At 51.5% G+C, this 21,456-nt stretch overlaps 2 protein-coding genes across 2 annotated transcripts; one reads left to right on the forward strand and one right to left on the reverse strand.

Moving 5' to 3' along the window:
* Positions 1-3,939: 3,939 nt before the first annotated feature.
* On the forward strand, positions 3,940-8,140 carry RPL35 (ribosomal protein L35). The gene is made up of 4 exons (XM_047831217.1): positions 3,940-4,052; positions 4,491-4,627; positions 6,086-6,167; positions 7,958-8,140. The coding sequence occupies exons 1-4, from the start codon at positions 4,050-4,052 to the stop codon at positions 8,105-8,107; spliced, it is 372 nt and encodes a 123-aa protein (XP_047687173.1). The 5' UTR covers positions 3,940-4,049; the 3' UTR covers positions 8,108-8,140.
* WDR38 (WD repeat domain 38) lies at positions 7,971-18,961 on the reverse strand. Its single transcript, XM_047831215.1, has 11 exons — positions 18,936-18,961; positions 18,411-18,518; positions 12,223-12,409; positions 11,577-11,697; positions 10,404-10,520; positions 10,226-10,323; positions 9,744-9,824; positions 9,397-9,528; positions 9,168-9,317; positions 8,690-8,737; positions 7,971-8,573 (listed from the first exon to the last, which is right to left on the reverse strand). Exons 2-11 carry the CDS (start codon positions 18,470-18,472, stop codon positions 8,445-8,447), a joined length of 1,125 nt encoding a protein of 374 aa, XP_047687171.1. The 5' UTR covers positions 18,473-18,518; positions 18,936-18,961; the 3' UTR covers positions 7,971-8,444.
* Positions 18,962-21,456: the final 2,495 nt, after the last annotated feature.

Raw genomic sequence — 21,456 nt, forward strand, 5'->3', positions numbered from 1 at the left:
TGAAAATATTTGGACTAGGCAACCTCGGGTGTAGCAGTCACATTGGCCTGGCGGGTGGGAGGTGAGGGACATGACCCTGTGGTCCCCATGCTGACAGGAAGGGCGAGGTCCTGGGGGCTGAGAAGCCGGTCCTGGCTGGAAAGGCATATTCTGATGGAAAGCTGAATCCCCAGAGTAAGAGATGGGGAAAGATGGGGCTGGGGGGACGTAGTGCGGAGTCAAGAATGACTTTGTGGTGCCAAGATTGAGTGGGCTGTTGGCTGAGGGATTCTGTTAACAGGCCTTAACCTTAGATTAAATTGGGTCTTTGTTTTCATAGAGTTGTACTTTTTTGTTGTTGTTTAAGATTTTAAGTAATCTCTTATGTGGGAAACAGGCAAAAGGAAATGTAGATAAAATTAAATTTCCTTATAACTTGCAGCCCATTAACAAATACTTGAGGCAGGCAAAGTACTACATTCTACCAGAAACCCAATTAATACTTTGCTGGAGGGTCAAACAACCTTAGCTTGACCACAGGTAGGTCTCCAGGATCCTGTGAGTCTCTTAGCATATGAAAACCCTTTCCAAAACTTCCCCTCGCCTTTACCTCCCCGAGCTCCCAAGTGTGTGATCAGTCACTCCTCGCAATCCCAGTGCAACTCTGCCTGCAGGTCCTGTCCCTGTGCTTTAATAAAATCACCTTTTTGCACTGAAGACATCTCAAGAATTCTTTCTTGGCTGTGGGCTCCAAAACCCAATACTTCAAACCACATTAATCTCTATACCCAGCGTGGGGCTGAAACTTAGAACCTGGAGATCAAGAGTTGCATGCTCTACTGACAGAGCCAGCCAGGCACCCCTAATTGTACTGTTTTTGATAAATGACTCGTGTTTATTGTTTCAAATGCTTTTAATTGAACTGTGTCTATAGATAAAAAAATATTGCCAGACTATGATACTTCGTAATCTCAGGTGCTAAAGATCCAGACTCTTACACTGGGAAGTAAGTGCTGAATAAAAGTCTCAGAGGTCCTGGAAACAGGCAAAGCCCTCCTGCCTTTCAGCTCCATACCTTGAAAGGAATATTTGTGACCCAGGCAGGCCACATGACAGCAGAAATTCATATCCCCAGAACAGCCTGGGGAGAAGGAACTTTAAGCCAGAAATGCCCATTTTAGGGGTGCCTGGGTGGCTCAGTCGGTCAAGCATCTGGCTCTTGATTTGGGCTCAAGCCATGCTCTCACAAACTGTAAGATCAGGTCAAGCCCCAAGTCAGGCTCTATGCTGACAGCTGGAACCTGCTTTGGATTCCCTTCCTCTCTCTCTCTGCCCCTCCCCACCTTGCACTCTCTCTCTCAAAAATAAATAAACCTTTTCTTAAATGCCTAATTTATATGTAAGGAAATAGCCCCCAAATAAACTGGTGACTGAAATAATGGCCCTGCTTATGACTGGATCTCCCAGGCAGGAGGTCAGAATTTAATAAATCTGTATATACTATCCTGGCGCACCTGGGTGGTTCAGTTGGTTGAGCCGCTGACTTCAGCTCAGGCCATGTTCTCTCAGTTTGTGGGTTTGATCCCCGCATGGAGCTCTGTGCTGACAGCTCAGATCCTGGAGCCTGCTTCAGATTCTGTGTCTCCCTCCCTCTCTGCTGCTTCCTTGCTTGCGCTCTGTCTCTCTTGCTTTCAAAAAATGAATAAACATTAAAAAAATTTTTTTTAACCTATACTATGTCAGGGATGACTGTGCTGAGGGTATAAAACCATGCAGGGCCTCACAGTACCTTAGGTAAAGTGGTCAGGAGAGATTTCTCTGAGGAGGTGACACATCAGGGACCTGAAGGAAGTGAAGGAGGAAGCCAAGCAAAGGCCCATGGACAGGGCAGGTGTGGCATATTCCGGAAACGGGTCATACTGGGGCACAAGAGTGAGGAGAGATGGAAGCAGGAGAGGTTTTGTAGGCTGGGGGAAGGACGTGGTCAAACTCATGGGACAACACTGGAGATTCTGGGCAGTGACGTGATCTGACTTAAGCTTGAAAAGTGTCCCTCTAACAGCTGTATTGAGAATATATGGGAATAAGAGCTAGAGAAGTGATTTAAAAGGTGACACCAAGGTCCAGGTGACAGGCAATGGTTAGCTCAGGCCAGACAGGTGCCAATAAGAGTCGTGGGAAGATGTTAGGTCATTGTGAAAGCAGAGGCTGCAGAATCTGCTGGTGTTTGGATGTGGCATGAAAGGAAACAAGGGAGTAACAGATGACTTCCAAGTTCAGAAAGATGCACATAATCATTATTTCTAAAAGACCTATAAGCATTTGGAAAATATGACAGCAAAGTCCCCTGGCACCATTCAACTTTCTTTCAAGACTAATCCATTCCAAGATTGCCTTCCGTCTGCCCTCTCTTCCTCATACCCATCTACTTCTTGGAAGCCGTGGTCTGTGCAAGGCTTATTAATTCATTCATCCAACAAGCATCCATGTGCTGGGCCTGGAGACTAGATAAACTAAATCAAGTGTCAGCCAAGGTTCTACCCAGAGGGAACTTACAGGCTGGTTGTGGAGACAGACTTATAACTTTTTTTTTTTTTTTTTTTGAGAGAAAGCGCGTGCGCCAGTACGGGAGGGGCAGAGGGAGAGCGAGGGAGGGAGAGAAAGAGAGAGAGAGAATCTCAGTATGGAACCAGAGGCAGGGCTCAATCTCAGGACCCTGAGATCATGGCCTCAGTTGAAATCAAGAGACGGTCGTTTAACTGACTGAGCCATCCTGACACCCCCCCGGACCTGTAAACATTTTAAATCAGTACATTTGGGGCTAATGAAAGGATTGCACAGAACGCTTGGGACATCAAGCACTTGGCTGGCTCAGTTGGAAGAGCATGACTCTTGATCTCAGGGTTGTGAGTTCAAGCCCCACATTGGGTGTAACGATTGCTAGAAAATTAATTAATTAATTAATTAATTAAACGACGACGAAGACAACGACTACAACAAAACAAAAACAGAAAGCTTGGGACACAAAAGGGAGATAATATACTAATTTAGTGAAAAGCTAAGGCTCATGGCTAGAACCCAATAAAGGGATGGAAGAAGCCTCCCTGGAACCTGACAGTAACAAGGGGGCAACCTGGCTTTAACTAGTGCTCTAAAAGGTGTTGGTTCATATTTGTACATGGCAATGGAGTGACACTGGAGTGATTCACGTTTGCTGGTTGGGGCAACTGCCTGGTCAGAAAGCCTGAGCACCTTCCCTGCTTTGTGAATTCTCCTTTAACTTTCAGGGCCCAACTCAAGTGTTCATTCCACAGGTAATATTAATGTCAATGATACTTTGAATGACTGTTGTGCATTAGATCTTGTGCTAAGAGTTTCTCGTGTTCGTAAGCCTCAAAAAAATACCCATTTCACAGGTGAGAAAACTGAGACTCAGAAAGGGGAAGGGATCTGCCAAGAGTCCCAGCGAACAAAAAAAAAAAAAAAAAAAAGGCCCTGAATGCTTTCCCTGCCACATGCTGCGTTCACTGGAACGTTTATGGAGTTGGGAGTATAGCTGTCTGATCCCGCCTCTCCCTGCCCTCTTCGGATTTTAAATTCCTTCAAGGCAGAAGTCGGGTTCATTCATCTTTGAAACCCTCCTCCCCTCCAACCCCAGGACACTGGCGCCCAGATCAAAGCAGCACAAATGGAGCGACCTGCAAAGGTCTACTGAATGAATGAATGAACGAGTTAAATGACTGAATGGACGAATTCGAGTCCTCACTGTGCCATCTCCGGGAAGCTGCCAGTCACCCTGGGCCTCGGTTTCCCCAACTGCTCTGCTCCAGAGACATGAAGACCTGAGTAATCCCAGGTGCGGGGCTCCTCGGGGCGAAACGGAGCGGGCGGTACCTCGGCTTTCCCCGCGGCGGGGTAGGGATTGGAGTCAGGGGCGGAGCTAGGGCTCCCTCGGGGCGGAGCCATTGGCCGCGCCCACCGCCACCCGGCAGTAGTTGTGGAGGTCAGCCCCGCCCGCTTCCTCTTTCCTTCGGCCTCTTTCCATCGGCGCAGCGGCTGATTGTGTAGACATGGTGAGGGCGGTGGAATCGGGTGCCATCCCCGCGCTGTGGGGCTCGGGGCCTGGGGTGGGGAGCTCGAGGTGAGCACTGGGGTTCCATCTGTCAGCCGGGCCTGTAAGGCGCCGTGCCGAGTGGCCTAGCGCCGCCACAGCAGGTCTCCCGCCCTCTCCCTTGTTGGCCTGGGCCTGGAGAGGTGAGCCCGCGCTGCCGACGCCTCCGTCTTTCTGTCTGCTGAATGGGAGCAGTGGCCCAGCCTCGTAGCGGACCTGGGCGAGGGCGCGCCTGCGGGGGCCTCAGTTTCCTTGCCCAAGGCACAGACTAGGGGAGGGTTGCTGGGCTCGCAGCGCGTCCTCCGGGGGCTGGCCACGACGCAGGCGGAAGGGAGGATGGCCGCTGGGAAGGGGAGACAGCCTTGCTGGGTGTTTGACCCAAACCCTTGATTGCGCACAGGCCAAAATTAAGGCTCGAGACCTTCGCGGCAAGAAGAAGGAGGAGCTGCTTAAACAGCTGGAAGACCTGAAGGTGGAATTGTCCCAGCTGCGCGTCGCCAAAGTGACAGGCGGGGCGGCCTCCAAACTCTCCAAGATGTGAGTGAGGGGCGGCAGGACCACGGTTTTCTGGGTGTGGGGGACACCTGTGCGTTGGAAGCATTTGTAGAGTTTTCGAAGCTGGCTAAAGGAAATGTCCGTTTCATGGACCCGTGGGTTGGAATGTCATGCCCTTCCTAACCAGCCTTTCCAGGCTCACCTTGCTCACACCCAGCCACATGGGAGACCTGCTGTGTGGTTTTCTTCTTCTCTGCATTAGACCATTTTGTCCTTTTGCCTGGAGTGCCCTTGCTCAGCTTCTCTAGTTAACGAAAGAACAGGTTGTCCCTGAAGGCCCTTTTTTATTTTTTTAATCTCTTTTTAATGTTTATTTACTTTTGAGAGAGAGCAGGGGAGAGACCGAGAAAGCGGGAGACACAGAATCCCAAGCAGGCTCCAGACTTAGAGCTGTCAGCACAGAGCCTGAGGCAGGACTTGAACCCAGCAACTGTGAGATCATGACCTGAGCCAAAGTCAGATTGTTAACGGACTAAGCCACCTAGGGGCCCCCCTGAAGCCCCATTTTAACGCTGCCTTGAAAAGCCTAACCGGACCCTTTTCTCCCACCAGCACTTGGTCCTCCCTGCCCTCCTCCCTCACTTGGTAGATCAGTGCCTTGCGCCCACCTCTCCCTTAAGTTGGAGTTAACTTAGTTACATGAATCAAGAATCAGGACTTGTGGAAGGAACATGGGTTTGGAGTCTGGAACTGGGCGCAGATTCCACTTTTGCCACATCCTACCCGATGGGTGTGCTGACTCGCCACTCAGAGTTGGTTTGTTTTTGTTTGTTTGTTTTGCTTTTCTGTAAAATGGGCCCCCAACAACCAACTCGCAGTGCTGGGAGGGGATTGGGTGAGTTGGGGAACACGCAAGCAAGTTGCATGCTGAGCCCTCAAGACTGTTTACCAGCTGTCTACTGAGTGGCCCTCCTTCATCCCCCAGCATGCCTCGTGTTCAACATTGACCACAAATCACTTATTCCCAGCTTCTTCCTATGTTCATCCTCTCCCCCCATGGCCTACGTCTTGTTGCTCCCCCCCAAGTGGCTCTTCCTGTGACTCCTTAAACTTGTTGCCCAGCTTGTGGCATGATTTCCCATAGTCGACTTTGACTTTGGTTAGGTCTTTGTAGCTGTCAGGATATATGGCCTGAGGTGGAAGGTCTTTCCTGATCTCCCTTCTGCTTCTGCTCAATGAATGAATACTTCACAGCTTCTCAGAAGCACTGGGCATGCCAGCCCTTCCCTGTCCACGCTCGAGGGATACCCATCTTCTAGAGTCTTCAGACCTCACCCCCAGAACCACCTTCTGGGCTGGGTTAGGCACCTCTTGGGTGAATATGGACAAGCTGGTGGGGAATAATACCACTCCTGTCTTAGGACATCTGGGGTCCTGAATGAAATGGGGGGGGGGGCACTGTATCTCTCCACCATCTTCACTGATGTCTCTGTTTTGTAGCCGGGTTGTTCGTAAATCCATCGCCCGCGTTCTCACCGTCATCAACCAGACTCAGAAAGAGAACCTCAGGAAATTCTACAAGGTGAGTCTGGGCTGGGGGGAGTCGGAGGGATGCTTAGCTGCAGGGGCAAAGTTCCAGCTCTTCCTTGGCCAAAAGGGTGGTATGAAGAGGCTCTTTTCTGCTGGGGTGCATGGCAGCAGGCTTTCCAGAGCCTTCCCAACTTGTAGCTGGTTTCGCTTCCAAACCAGCATCTTGGCACTAGTCTGCATTTCCTCGGGGCTGCACTGGTCAAGAAATCAGCGTGGTGAGAGTCTGGCTGGAGCCTTGGGTTTTGAATCCAGCCTCACCAGCTGAGTAAGTCTGAGCAAGGTTATCAGGGCTCAAGCTGTGAAGCAGAACCAGTTGGAAACTTCATGTGTGTGTAGACATGCACTTGACTTATTACAGAGAATTGGCTTATGTGATCGTGGGGGCTAGCTGATAAGTCCAAAATCAGCAGAGCTGGCTATCAGGAAGAGAAAAGTCATGGGCAGGCCGGAACTCACATGACACAGGTTGAAGCCCCTGTCCTTCGGTGGGATTTCTTGGGGAGATCCTCAGCCCTGCTCTAAAGCCTTTCAGCTGAAAGCCGCCATGTGTTGCTGGTTAGCTGCCCCCAGGGATAGTAGCATGAGCGGGGGGCCAGGCAAGGGTGCCGCCATCCCTGAATGTGTGTACATTGTGTGTGTGGGAATGTTTTCTAAGAATTGGGCTTGAAACTTTGATGTTTTTTATTTTTGAGAGAGACCATGGGGGAGGGGCAGAGAGGGAGACACAGAATCGGAAGCAGGCTCCAGGTTCTGAGCTGTCAGCACAGAGCCCGACGCGGGGCTCAAATTCATGAACTCTGAGGTCATGTCCCGAGCCGGAGTCAGACACTTAACCGACTAAGTCACCCAGGCGCCCCAGGCTTGAAACTTTGATCAGGCTCCAGAGGGACCATGGCAGAGGTGGTGGATGGTCTTCCAGTGAGTTCACCCCCTGCCAGGCACCACTCAGTCCAGGGGTGGTGGGGGGAAGGGTCAAGGTGAGGTCTCTGTCTCTAGGTTAGTGCTGTCGGCATGGTCACAGATGGCCACATGTGGCTGTGGTGGCTGAAGGCCTGGATTTGTAACGTAGGCCTCGCGTGGCCAGCGCCTGTATTGGCCAGCAGAGCTCTGAGGGCTTAGGAAACTTGAAATGGATGAGGCCCTGACCTGTGCTGTGGATAACATGGATATGGGTGGACAGAGACTCATGCCTCCAAATTCCCCCTCTTCGAGCTTACCCTCCTCTGCGCAGCTCGTTTCTGTTTCTGCACTTCTCTGCCCTGAGGCTGTTCCCCCTCTTAGCTCTCACACCACTGCCCTGTGCCTGTACCGCCTCTGGACTATTGGCAGTTCCCAGAAAGCGCCTGAGCTGGCATTCTTGAGGGTTTTTGTGCGCCCCGTTTTCTCCCCCTTGAAACTGGTGTTCGCTCCGATTGCTTGCTTTGTAGGCTATTTCCAGTCATTAGGTGGAAGCTTCCTTTATCTTTTCTCCTCTTCCCCACCGATGGGCCGCTTGTTAGCTGCCCAGTCTTACCCACTGGGCTGGGAGCTCCTTAAGCAGGTCTGATTCTTCACTAAGGTGGCACCCAGCACAGGGCCTCAGTCCCCTACTGGGCTGGTCCTATACCTCCTCATGCTCAGGTCTACACGTTAACCTCCGCACCCCAGTGGCCCCCTTCAGGCACTTCCAGCATCTTCCCCGTGCCCGCTAGCCGCTTAGTTCCAGCCTCGGAGGCTTCGTTAACTGCCGCAGTAGCTCCAAAACCCTGGTGCTCAGATTCCCCGCGCTCTCCCATCACCCAGGGTAAGAAGTATAAGCCCCTGGATCTGCGGCCCAAGAAGACACGTGCCATGCGCCGCCGGCTAAACAAGCACGAGGAAAACCTGAAGACCAAGAAGCAGCAGCGGAAGGAGCGGCTGTACCCACTGCGGAAGTATGCGGTCAAGGCCTGAGCACCGGCATCAATAAAACACAAACAAACTGGCTGGCATTGCTTCATGTTTGCGGGTGTTTCAGCGAACCGTGCTGGAGAGGTGGGCTGGCGTGCCCTGGTTGTGGTTGCTAGGGGCCTGGGGGCTTTGGCAGGCCTGCCTGCGGCTGTTGGCAGCCCCGGCGCGGGACCATGACCAATCCTGGTCACAGGGATCTGTTGGGTGCTCTGTTAAGGTTACTTTGGGCCTATGGCGTGCAGCTGCCCTCACTGTCCTTTCAGGGGCTCGTTCTGCCAGGTCCCATGCGCCCGGGGCAGGGAGAGACAGGCTTGAGATCAAAGAGCCATTTGTGGTGATGTTATATCTGAGAGGCCCTGGGTGATTTGATCGTGCATCGGAGTTGGCATCTTGCCTGATCAGCAGCTCCAGACACTAAGAGTTTCCCATCTGGGGTGAAGGCACAGGCGTGGGCCACATCCAGGACTCCCTGCCGAAAGCACTTCACTGGGCTCTGGGAACGCGAGTCCTGCCTGCCCCCAACCTCCCCTGGCAGGCCTTTTCTTTCCTACACCCTTGGGTGCTACATCCGTGGACCTTACTTACCTTCAGAGTCTCCATGCACTTTCCTGTGTTGCAGTCCCAGACTTTGACCTGGAAAATAATATAAGCAGAAGGGAGGGAGGCCTCACCCCACAAGTCTGGCATCCTTGAAACCACTTTGGAGTGAGTCCCAGCCACCCTCTTTACCTCCTGGTCTGGGTTTTGTTGTCTGTGAGGTGTATTTAACATGCCCGGCATAAAAATCTGATGCGAAAATTCAGCGCAGTGCAGTTTCCTTTTCCCTGAAGCTATGGTGCGTCTTAGAAATGTTATTGTCACTAGCAGCTTCTGGGCCAGTTTAGACCTTAGTGCCCAGAAGTGGTGGGCACCTGGGTTCTGTCCTTGTCACCTTCCTGTTCGGGGCAAATAGGATGTGGCCCTTTCTAGACCATGCTGAGGGCTCTGGTAAAAGAGGATGTTGGGTTAGTTCACTAGGAGGACAGGCCTGGGGCGGGCGGCAGGGGGGGGGGGGTGGGCTTACCATATGGGAGTAGCCAGCGCTGGCTAGCTGTGACCCATCAGGGGAGAAAGCTATGCTCTTCACCCAGGTGACATGGCCCTTGAGCTGAACAAGCAGGTTTCTGGTGGAAGGCTTCCAGATGTGGATGGTCTTGTCCCAGGAGCCGGAAGCCTGGAGAGCAAACAGCTCTAAGCCCATGGGTTTGGAGCCAGCAGAGGGCCAGCCTGGAACCCAGGGTGATCTAGCTCACCAGGAGGCCGGATGCTGAGTAGCACAGGCAGCTGATGTTGCCACTGTGGCCCTGCAGCTCTTGGTGGGAGGTCACTGGGGTCCCCGTCCGCAGGTCCCAGATGCAGATAGCAGAGTCCCAGGAGCCAGTGGCCTGCAGACATCTGCTGTGAGCATGAACTGGCGAGCCCATGCCCACCTTTGTGGTTCTTAGGCTGGCCAGGCTCAGGAAGCAGGCAGTTTGTGAGTCCTGCTGAATTCCCCATCTTATAGATAAGGGGAGTGGCTCAGAAGAGCAGAGTCACCCAGTTAAGGTCTGAAATTCTGACCACTGCTCAGCCCCCAAGCAAGTAAGTGGATGTGGCTCACCAGGCAGTCTGAGCTGGGTGCGAAGTCACTGCTCTGGACAGAGTCTCGGTGCCCTCCTAAGTGGCGCAGCATCTGGCCAGACTGCAGGAGAGAGCCCTGAGCTTTGGAGGGTAGCCCAGAGCCTTGTGCTAGGTTCTGGGCCTCAGATGGGTCACACCAGGAATGGGTCAGACCAAGGAGGGGTCAGACCTCTCCTCCTTGCAGGGCTGCCTGGATAATGTGATCACACAGGGTCTGGGGAGGTTACCTGGTCCTTGAGGGGAGGAGAGGGCAATCCAGGCCGCATGACCCTCGCAGGCAGAGATCTTGAGGCACAGAGGGCTGGTGTGGCTGGGGATGTAGCTGCAGCCAGATGTAAGGGGGTCTTGGATGTCAGGTGTGGGCATGGGCAGTGGGGAAAATGGAACAACCTTTCTGGGGCACTGGGGTGGGGGTTGTCTCCTCCAGGTCCCAGGTCTCGCTCTGGCCGCCCCTCCACATACCTGCACCTCCCAGAGCACCACCCGCTTGTCCCAGCCACCCGATGCCAGCTGCTTTGAGTCAGGGCTAAAGCTAACCGTCTCCACGCTCCTCTGGTGACCTGGTGGAACAGGATACGGCAGGGTCTAGAAAGGAACACAGGCCTGGCTGTTTGGTCCTAGTCCCACCCAGTGCACTCACCCTTCAAGACGTGCAGACACTTGGCTTCTGCTACATCCCACAGGCGGATGGTACAGTCACCAGAAGTTGTGGCAAAAAGGTGGCCATCAGGGGAGAAGCGGCAGAACTTGATGGGGCCTGGGTAAGCAGGCATGGTCAGGGAATGGGGTGCTGCCTTCCACCTTGCAGGCCAACCCCTGCCAATCTCTCTAGCCTTATCGCCTACCTCCCCTCCTCCCTCCTAACTCTCTCACCCTCCAGCCATCTAGCAAGTTGAGCTTCCATGACTTGACCTGAAACACCCAACTTTATTTTGCCCATTTGTAAAATCAATGCCAAAAGCAAATGCAGGCACCTTCCAGAAACTTTTTGAGAGCCCAGCCTGGGTTTGTTGCCTCCTTTGAGCTCCCCAGCCCTGGACTTTACCTATTAACATTAGTCGATCTGCCCTGTAATTACCAGGTTTTTTTTCTTGTTTCAGTAATAATTATAATAGTTCTATCTACTGAGTTCTTACTGGGCGTGAGGCACTTTGCATTATCTCATCCCACAGGGGAGCAACTGTCCCCATTCTAAAGAGAAGGAAATAGAGGCTCAGAGAGATGACATAACGATCACAAAGTGGTTAAACAGCTGAACACTCTGCTAAGTGAAATAAGTCATGAAAAAGGAAGGTATTTAGAGTAAATTCATTGAGCTAGAAAAAATGGTGGTTGTCAGGCTGGAGGAAGGGATGAATGGGGAGTTTAACGGGTATATATGATAGAGTTTCCATTTTGCAAGATGAGTTCAGGAGACTAGCTGCACAAGGAACATACTTAACACTACTGAACTGAACATTTAAAAATGGTTAAGATGGTAAATATATTTTTAAACAATTTTTAACAGTAGGAATGGGGACCTGACTCTCACCCAGTAGAGCATGTGACTCTTGATCTTGGTTGTGAGTTTGAGTCCCATGTTGGGTGTAGAGACTACCAATTTTTAATTAAAACTTAAAAAAAAAAAAAAAACAAACAGCAATAGGGTCTGAGTCCTGGTCTGTCAGAGGCCCTGTGTCCTTGCCCTCCTGCCCCAGCCCTGCCCAGACTGTCTGGCATGAATGCCCAGCTCAGATGTCAGAGTGATAGGCTCTGCAGAATGCCAGACAGACCCGTGGGCCTTGGTCTCCACATCCAGCCTCAGGAGCCCCACCTGCATGGCCACCCAGCCTCCACAGCAGCCGCCCGCTCTGGGTCTCCCAGCCGTACACACAGCCATCCTCAGAGGCTGTGAGCAGCCTCTGGCCGTCGGGAGAGAAGGCTGAGGAGTTGACCTGGAAGGAGAGCACAGAAGTGGTCCCATCCTGGGGCAAGATACACCTGTCTGCTCATGCCTGACCCCAGACTCCTGGGCCAGCACCAAACACTGCCCCACGGGCCTGGGGTTGGAGCTGAGACTTCAAGCCTCACTCTACAACTAGAGCTCAGAATGCAGGAACCACCCTTGCAGTCAGAGCGAAGAGCTTGGAGCCTTCTCTGGAATCCTGTAAAACCTGGGCCTGAAGCCCGAGAGTCCTCACTGAAGGTAGAGGCTGGAGCCTTCTCTAGAACCAGAGCCTGGCACCCCAGAGCCAAGAGCCCATTCTAGAGCTGGAGCCCAGAACTAGGAGTTCAAAATCTAAGCCCCGAATTCATTTTAAAGCCAAAGTCAAAACACTGGTGTCATCCAGGAGTTTGCACCCTCTCTAAAACCAAGAGCTTAGAATCTGTAGCCCATTCTGGAGCTGGGTGGGGGCCAGAGAACCACTCTAGACCCAGAGCCAGGACCCTAGGGTCAGCAGAGCCCAACCGGACCTTACCTCCCCGCGGTGCCGGCCGAAGAATTTCACTCTCCCCACGGCCAGCCTTCCTGCGGACCCGCTGTTCATGGGCCCCAGGGCGCTGGTCCAGCCAGCCGGCCCCACTTGAGGTGGAGTGGATAGAGAAAGCTGTGTACAAGGGGTCTCCATGGAAATCGGGGCGGAGCACGCAGCCACTGCGGGGTCTCTGGGAAGCCACGAGGAGAGACAGGTTGGGAGAGACTGTTCTCGGCCCCCGGGGGGGGGGGGGGGGCCCGCGGCGGGCAGGATCGTCCGTGAGGCTCTGAGAAGGTACTTACTTCCCCTCCTGGCCGCTGCCAGCCAGACCTTGTGCAGCCCCGGCCTCGGGGCCAGACCATGAGCACGGCGACCGCTAGAGGGCACGCCAGCCCCGCACACCGCCACTGCCTCCCCGCTGCAGAGCGTGCAAGCTCCCAGACCCCTTTGAGAGGAGCCGCTTTCCCCATGTGCGCAGTGGGGTGGCACATTATAGGTGCCCAGGAAAGCCCGCTCTGGTTCCAAGACCCCTTTCCTCCTGGAGTGCCCAGTACTGAGGCTGAGAAGTTCCCATGAAGGGGGCTGGAAACGATGCTATCTGCCCTCCAGAATGGGGCGAGCCTGAGGTAGTGTGTGTAAGGCACAGGGCATTAGAAAGTGGAGTCCCCGTTGTTAACATTCTGGCAGTACAAAATGTGGCCATCTGAGGATGTGGAGGATGTGGAGGCCATGGTAGGAGGCCCCAGGAGGTGTCAAGTTCCTTGTTGGAGAGTTGAAGCTGAAACCAGGCAGGAACAGGACTTGGTTTCAATGTTCATTTTGCAGATGAGGAAATAGAAGCCTCATAGGTAGAGGGACTTTCCCCGAGGTCACTCAGGCAGTAGGAAACGAACTGGGACTTAACCCATGACTGTCTGACTTTGAGGGCCTATGTTAGGACTATCTGCCATGAATTCCAGGGGTCTCAAGCAGATGCCAAGGTCCTTAACTCCTGGTACATCTGGGAAACTGAGGCCCTGAGAGGGCAGATTTGGCCCAGTCATCCAGTACTTCTGTGGCAGAGCTGGGGCCAGGACCCAGTCCCTCCCCAACAAGGCACAGGGGGTGGAACAGAGACACCCTGTCTGCCACTGTCCAATGGGTTCCAGGCTCCTTGGGGGTGGGGTGGGGCAGCGCCGCTTTGGGAGCCTCAAACTCAAGGATTCCCAGCAGTGACTCACACCCCTCCCCCCAGACCTCTTTCCCAGACTCTTCTCACGAGATCCACTGCTCTCTATTTTAGGTCTCAGACAGTCAGGCGGGAGAGGGGGCGACAATGGTGGCTTTGAGGCGGCGCCACCCCCATCCTAACTCCAAGAGGGCCCAGGTCACTGAGTTGGCTCCTCAAGGACCCGTCTGGGTTGGGCCTGTGAGGCCACCACCCCATCCCTGGACATGGGTGCCGAACACAGTTCCTCAGAGCTATCTGGCCCCCCAGGCCCTCCCCACTCCCTCTGCGTAGGCAACCCTCTCCCAGTCCATGCCCCGTCTGGCATCTCCCCAGCCACCTGGCTGCTCTTGCTTTACCTGGAGGACCCAGAACCACCTAGCCTCGTGCAGCCCATCACTCCCAGACCCCTGTGAACAGACCTTGTCCACCAGGCCCGGTGACTACTCAGCTGGTAGAGGTGGAGCTATGGTTAAAATCTTCTCTTTTCTTTTCTAAGTAAGCTCTGTGCCCCACGTGGGGCTTGAACTACTCACACCCCCAAGATCAAGAGTTGCATGCTCTGCTGACCAAGTTTAAACCTTTTTGCTTGACACCAGAGCTGGTGGTTGGAACTACCCACCATGAATTCTAGGGGCCCTGGGGGCCATCCTGTCCTTGTCCTCCTGCCCTCCCACCCCCACCTTGCTCCCTGAACTCAGCCACAGGGCCCTTTTTTCCATCCCCTCCACCTTCACTCCCACTCTGGGCCTGTGCACACAGGGTTCTCCATCCTCTTACCTGCTTAACTTGGGATCTACCTCAAATATCACTTCCCCGAGGTGCCTTCCCTTGCCCATCCCCCAGACAAGTCAGAGCTCCTGCCCCAGAAATAGGGCATTAGAGCCACCGGTCTGGGTTGAACCCGAGTCCTGCCAGCTACCAGCTCTGCGATCTTGGGCAAGTCACCCGATCACTCAGCGCCTCGTTTCCTCATGCGTCAAATGAGTGTACTCACAGCGGTTGCCTTGTGAGGAGTCAGTGAGATGGTGCCATCAAGGGCACCTGGTGTGCAGCAAGCACTCAAAGAAGTGGGGGCGAGGCTGTGACGTCCACAAGCCTCAAATCTAGACACAAAGCTCTGAATGCCCTTTGTCAGGCTCACCCAAGGGGCCCACCGCCCAGGGACAGCTCATGAAGTAGAGAGGGCCTGGTGGTCGGGGGTAGCCTGTCTCCATGCTCAGCAGGGGCTGAGGATTTGGGCAGAGGCTGCACCTGCAACAAGGGATGGTCCACGGTCCACAGGGGAAGGGAGGGCATGGGTCACAGTCACCTTGGCAGCAGAAGTATTTCACTGGCCCGGGGTTCTGCCCATGAGATTAGGGGACACAGATCCTCACCTCTCCAAGAGGGTCCTCAGAGGATGTCTTCCACCCCTTGACTATATTCCTTCTCAGAGAGCCCACCGCCTTCTCTCTTCCCCCAGCCCAGATTGTCTGGGGAGGTGTTTTGTTTAGTTTTGTTTTTCTGGCCTTTCCTACTGTCACTCTGTCTCTTGAAGGTGGCCCAGGGTCTTGGAACCAGCCTTGCCCCTCTTCACTATCCCAAATTACCTGCCTTCCCGGGCCCCTTGGTTCTCTCTGAAATTGCCATGGGTATGCAGTCACTTTAAAGAGGAAACTGGAGGGGTGCCCGGCCGGCTCAGTTGGTAGAGCATGCAACTCTTGATTTCTCAGGGTTGTGGGTTCGAGCCCCATGTTGGGTGTAGAGATTACTTAAAAGTAAAAATCTTTTAATTTTTTTTTTAAATTTATTTTTAGAGAGATAGGATGCACAAGCAAGGGAGAGGGGCAGAGTGGGGGAGAGAGACAATCTCAAGCAGGCTCCACACCCAACGTGGAGCCTGATGCAGGGCTCTATCCCCACACCCTGGGATCATGACCTGAGCCGAAATCAAGAGTTGGACACTCAACTGACTGAGCCACCCAGGCACCCAAAAGTAAAACTCTTTTTAAAAATAAAATAAATATAAAATAAATAAAAATAAAGAGGAAACAGAGAAGGAAATGACTTGCTCAAGGTCACACAGCTAGAAAGTAGGAAACCTGAGATTCAAGTCTATGTCCAATAACCCCAAAGACTTCAGCTTATTGCTTGTACCAGACATTCTTTCAATATAGTGTGGGAAAGTTGGGGTATCAGCCCCTGCCCACCTCCCAACATATCTTACCCCTGTGAATGGGACCTCACTACCCCTCAGGACAGCCTATCCCATCGTAAGAAACTCCTATTACTGGAAGGTCCTGGATGAGTCGGAATCTGCCCTGTACTGTCCAGCAGAGTGGACGATGGGCCCAGCCTGCATCCCTGCAACTCCACTCCAGGGTCACAGCCAGCTAGTTCTGAAAGGCTAGAAACAACTCAAAAAGGCAAAAACTGTGGAAATACATGACTGCATAGTTGAACAATGACAGCTACCCAGCCAGAGAAATGGACAGAATACAGCTCTGCATACCAACATGCAAACATCTCACAAAACATGCTCCACAAAAAGCAATGTGGCCAAAGATGCTATAGGCCAGAACCCCTCATATAAAAGTCAGGACGTGCCAAAGGCAAACCCTCCATTACTCAGGCATACATCTGCACGCACTGAAACTTGAAGAAAAAGCAGGGAGTGACAAACTCTCAAATAACCAGAGTGGTTAACTATGGGGAGAGGAGGGGAGGGGACACAGGGGCCCTGCAGTAGTACTTGCTCCTGGTGATATTCTGGCTCAAAGCTGGGCAGTGGGCATCCAGGTGTTTGTTGGATTATTCTTTTTTTTTTTTTCAATATATGAAATTTATTGTCAAAATGGTTTCCATACAACACCCAGTGCTCATCCCAAAAGGTGCCCTCCTCAATACCCATCACCCCCCCTCCCCTCCCTCCCACCCCCCATCAACCCTCAGTTCTCAGTTTTTAAGAATCTCTTATGCTTTGGCTCTCTCCCACTCTAACCTCTTTTTTTTTTTTTTCCCCTTCCCCTCCCCCATGGGTTTCTGTTAAGTTTCTCAGGATCCACATAAGAGTGAAAACATATGGTATCTGTCTTTCTCTGTATGGCTTATTTCACTTAGCATCACACTCTCCAGTTCCATCCACGTTGCTACAAAGGGCCATATTTCATTCTTTCTCGTTGCCACATAGTACTCCATTGTGGTATATAAACCACAATTTCTTTATCCATTCATCAGTTGATGGACATTTAGGCTCTTTCCATAATTTGGTGGATTATTCTTTAATAAACAGCCCTGCCTGTCCGGCCCCTGCCCACCTCTCCTGCCTGCTTCAGGCTTCCTCACCCCTTCCTTCACACCTTCTGCCCACCACCCCCAGTCCTGAGCACGTTAGTGGATCATAAAATGCCAAGGCTAGGATGTGCTTTCTGATGGTACCCCGAGAAACAAGGAAAGCCCTCTTGTAGCAAGAGAGCAGGTAGAGGAAAGGTGGAGAGTCAGACTGCCCTGCTTCCTACCAGCTTTCTAGCTCCCAGCTCTGATCCTAGAAGCTGTCATCCCAAACTGTACCTATTTCCTACTTCTGCTGAGTCAGCTCCAGGATGGTTTTTGTTTTTTAAATTTTTGTTTTTTAAGTTTATTTATTTTTGAGAGAGAGGAAAAGAGAGAGCATGAGTGGGGTAGGGACAGAGAGAAAGGGAGAGAGAATTCCAAGTAGGCTCTGCACTGTCAGTGTGGAGCCCCATGCGGAGCTGAAACTCACAAACCGTGAGATCATGATCTCAGCCGAGATCAGGAGTCAGACGCTTAACCAACTGAACCACAACCACTAGTTGTACTAACTAGCTGGACTCACCCTTTCTGGAAAAGTAGGACCGCAGTGCTTTCTTCTCTCTTTTTGTGTTTTTGCTCACTTGCCTCCCAAAGGGCTTTGACTAAAACATTTCTGTAATTTTCACAGCTGGTCCCCTATGATTATGCCTCTCGGGCTTCTCCTCTGGGCTTCCTCTGCTTCCTCTGCAGCTACTTGCATTCTGGGATCCTAGCTCCCCAAGTGTGATCAACACCTTTACTGGAATGCACTGTAGTTGTCATTGTCCCTCCTAAAGTGTGGAGACCGGAACTGGAAACATACTCTGTATGGGCCAACAAATGCCAAGTTGAAAGATACTGTCATCTCCAACTTTCTAGACACTCAATCTCTAGCAATGCAGATTGCTAGAGGCATTTGTCTTTTCAACAGCTACGTTATTCTGGTGACTCAATGAATCTGCAGTGAGAGCTTTTTCCCACAAACTACTGTCCAGGCAACTCTCCCTCCCCTATAGAGTCCTTGCACAATGGATTCTTTGGAAACACACAAAACCTTACGCTATGCTGGTTAAATGTCATTTTCTGGATCCCATCCACCCATCTAATCTTGAAAGTATTGTAAGTGTGGCTTCCATTGCATAGAACTTTGATTTCCTCACCGTGGCAGCTGGGAATTTTATGAGCAGGCCTTCTGTGTTCTAAATCCAAATTGTGAAAGTGATGATCAATGGGACTACCACTAGAGACTTCCACTGATTTTCACCTTCTTTTGCACCCATCCGCACCCATCAGGATCATGAACTAATTGTGAGGGGAAGGAGGGTCCACTCCCTTAGGAGCGGGGTCTGGGTGGGGAGGAGAGTGATGAGCTCCTACCTCCACCATGGCTCTCTGATTGCAAACAACACAAACCCACCTATGGCCAAAAGAGATCATATGGGAAGGGACTGGGCGGTGGGGAGTAGTGGGAATTAAAGATGGCAATGCAGTAACACCCAGGAAGTACAGGAAGCAGGGCTGCTAAGCCACGACGATGACCAAGCACAGGATCCTTGAAGACCGTATGATTGGTCCAGCATGGGTCACGCCAGGGGCGGGGACCTTGATTGGCAATCCTGGTATGACCTGGGGTTTTACCTCGACCTCCACCCTCCTCTACTAATCAATCAAGGATCTCTAGGCTTAGTACCTGCTGTGCACATTGGAGTCAGGAGCCGGAGGGGTGCATTCAAATTGGGCTCTACCACCCATCCGCTGTGACTTCGGGAAGTCGTTCTGTGCTTCCTTTTCCTCGTGTCTACAATTAAGATAATGATTAATACTCACCTCATAGGGTCTGCTTTGAAGATTGAGTTTTAATACATACAAAGTGCTTAGAACAGCGTCTGGTGCACAGTAAGTGCTCTGTGTTGGTCAGCTGTGTTACTGAAGTATTATATCGTGAATCCACAAGTTGTCTAGTGTAGCCCGAAAGATATGAAGATAAACTCCCATGTCTTAGAGAAACTCAGGTAGGTGTATCTGCATAGGGCACTGTTGCCCTGTTGGCAAAGGAGACAGGCAAGAGCGTAGAGTGGCTTACTTCCCAATGACCGCCGTTGGCATTGGTAGAGCACGGCCTTTTCTGAGCACTCTCAGATCACGGCTGGATAATCTGTCCAGGACTGCTTGGCAATCAGTGTTGTGCTAACTAGTCCTTGATTGCTGGACTCACCCTTTCTGGAAAAGTAGGACCACAGTGCTTTCTTCTCTCCTGGGCCCTGGCCTCTGGCAGTGCTCTGTGGTGTCAGAGTTCCGCCTTCCACTCTGGCTCTGTTGGGCTATGATTTGCTAGAGCTAGAAACTTGGTTGTATTTATTTATCTTATTATATTTTTAGCATGTTCTTTTCTAAAACTATCTTTCCGTTTGGGTAGAGTGACCCGGACGCCAGAAGGAACCTGAGAAGCTCAGGGGGCCTGCCCACCCTCCAGTGTGCCCGGCGTGGGCTGTGGCCCCGTGCCTGTGTTCCAAGCTCTCAGGTTCAGGGACTCTTCCCCACAGCCCTCTTCAGCCAGTCCCACGTTCCAGTAACTCTTACAGAGAAAGAGAAACCTCCTAGGCCCTGGGACAAGCACCACAAAGGTCATGAACATACCGCCTTCCTGATGCCAGGACCGGATTAGGACCAAATGAGGGGGCCAGGGGTGGGTGCCCTGGCAGGGCCTCTGTGACAGGCCCATCCAACTTGTGGAGATGGGGCCACAGCCTAGCCAGAGAGGACTTTTATGGCATTTTATTTAATATGTAAAATTTTTTTTTTTTTGCAGTAAAAAATGAGTTTATTTTTTTTAAGTTTCTTATTTATTTGTTTTTAATTTACATCCAAGTTCGTTAGCATATAGTGCAATAATGATTTCAGGAGTAGAATCCAGTGATTCATCCCCTACATATGACACCCAGTGCTCATCCCAACAAGTGTCCTCCTTAATGCCTCTTACCTATTTAGGCCATCCCCCCACCCACAACCCCTCCAGCAACCCTCAGCTTGTTCTCTGTATTTAAGAATCTCTTATGTTTTGTCTCCCTCCCTGTTTTTATATTATTTATACTTCCCTTCCTTTATGTTCATCTGTTTTGTAACTTAAATTCCACATATGAGTGAAGCTATCTGCTATTTGTCTTTCTCTGACTTATTTCACTTAGAATAGTACCCTCCAGTTCCATCCACGTAGTCGCAAATGGCAAGATTTCATTCTTTTTGATTGCCGAGTAATACTCCATTATATATATAGACCACATCTTCTTTACCCATTCATCCGTCGGTGGACATTTGGGCTCTTTCCATCCTTTGGCTATGGTTGATAGTGCGGCTATAAACATGGGGGTGCATGTGTCCCTTCGAAACAGCACACCTGTATCCCTTGGATAAATGCCTGGTAGTGCAATTGCTGGGTCGTGGGGTAGTTCTATTTTTAACTTTTTGAGGAAACTCCATACTGTTTCCCAGAGTGGCTGCACCAGTTTGCATATTTATTTAATTTTTTACATTCTCAAAACAGCCTGGACACAACGATGTTAAACAGCAGTCTGAGGACAGAGGGACAGTCACCTGTTTTTCCAGGTCTATGAGGTCTGTGCCTGCATCTCTGATGATTTCAGACAGCACTTGCCGGCCTCCCCACAACCCCTGCCATGACCCTGAGGTTCTCGTGGAGATGGAAGGGTTGGGTCCAGGCCTTGGGGATCGAACCTGGGTCTCTCTGACTTCTCTATGCCTCAGTCTGGACGCTCTCACATTTCTACACAGCTTTATTCCTAGCACACAAACCAGTTTTTAGTTTAAAAAATGTTTTAAATTACATGCTGGTTGCAAAAAAATATATATGTATATATAGAAGTCTGAAAAATAAAAGACACAAGTGGCCATTCACTCCCCCATACCTCTAGCCTCTCTCCAGAGGAGGCAACTGTGAGCAGTGGTGGTGAGGGATAGGGGAGCAACCTTTCAGTGACTTCTCCTTTGAACCCCGTTTTCCCTCTGTAAAGTGGAAACAGCGATGCTTGGTCCAAGAGGCTCCCAGAGGTGAGGGGTTGCCTAGTCAAATGAGACAAAGTTAACAGAACCTGGCCTGGGGCCTCGCACAGAATAGGTGCTCAGGAAATGGCTGTTGGTTTCCCAGTGGTGTGCCCCCTCAGGCCTCAGTCACTCCATCAATCTCCCCAGCTTGCAACCTGGGGCCAAGCACCACCCACTGCCTTCTCAATGCATCCAGAAGAAATTAGCCCCAGGCCAACAAAAATTAGGGAAGAAGGAAAGGGAGTGAAACAGCACTCCAGGGCTTGCTTGGGGTGACTGATCTCAGTCGATTCTGCCACCTGACTACAATCTTATTTTGCACAGATGGGGAGACCAGAGTCTGAGTGGGGAGGTAACTTCCCCAAGCCAGAGTGATGGCTGGGCGGGAGAGCCAGAACAGAGGCCAGGCCTGAGTCCCAAACTCACGTTCTTCCTGCCCTGCCACACTGACTGCAAATCAGTCATTCATCCCTGTGCTCAGCCCAGGCCCAGAGGAGGTCTTGACAATGCTTTTTTGAGTGATTGGATGCGTGAATAAATGAATCAGTGGCTACATTGTGTACATTATATGGTGCTCTGATCTCTACTCCCTTTCATATCCTTTATTTCCTATGATTTTTTTTTCACAATGACCCTACCTGGCAGGAAGCTTCACCCCCATTTCACAGATGGGGAAA

This window comes from Prionailurus viverrinus, chromosome D4, assembly GCF_022837055.1.
Source record: "Prionailurus viverrinus isolate Anna chromosome D4, UM_Priviv_1.0, whole genome shotgun sequence".
In the NCBI taxonomy this organism is placed as follows: Eukaryota; Metazoa; Chordata; class Mammalia; order Carnivora; family Felidae; genus Prionailurus; species Prionailurus viverrinus.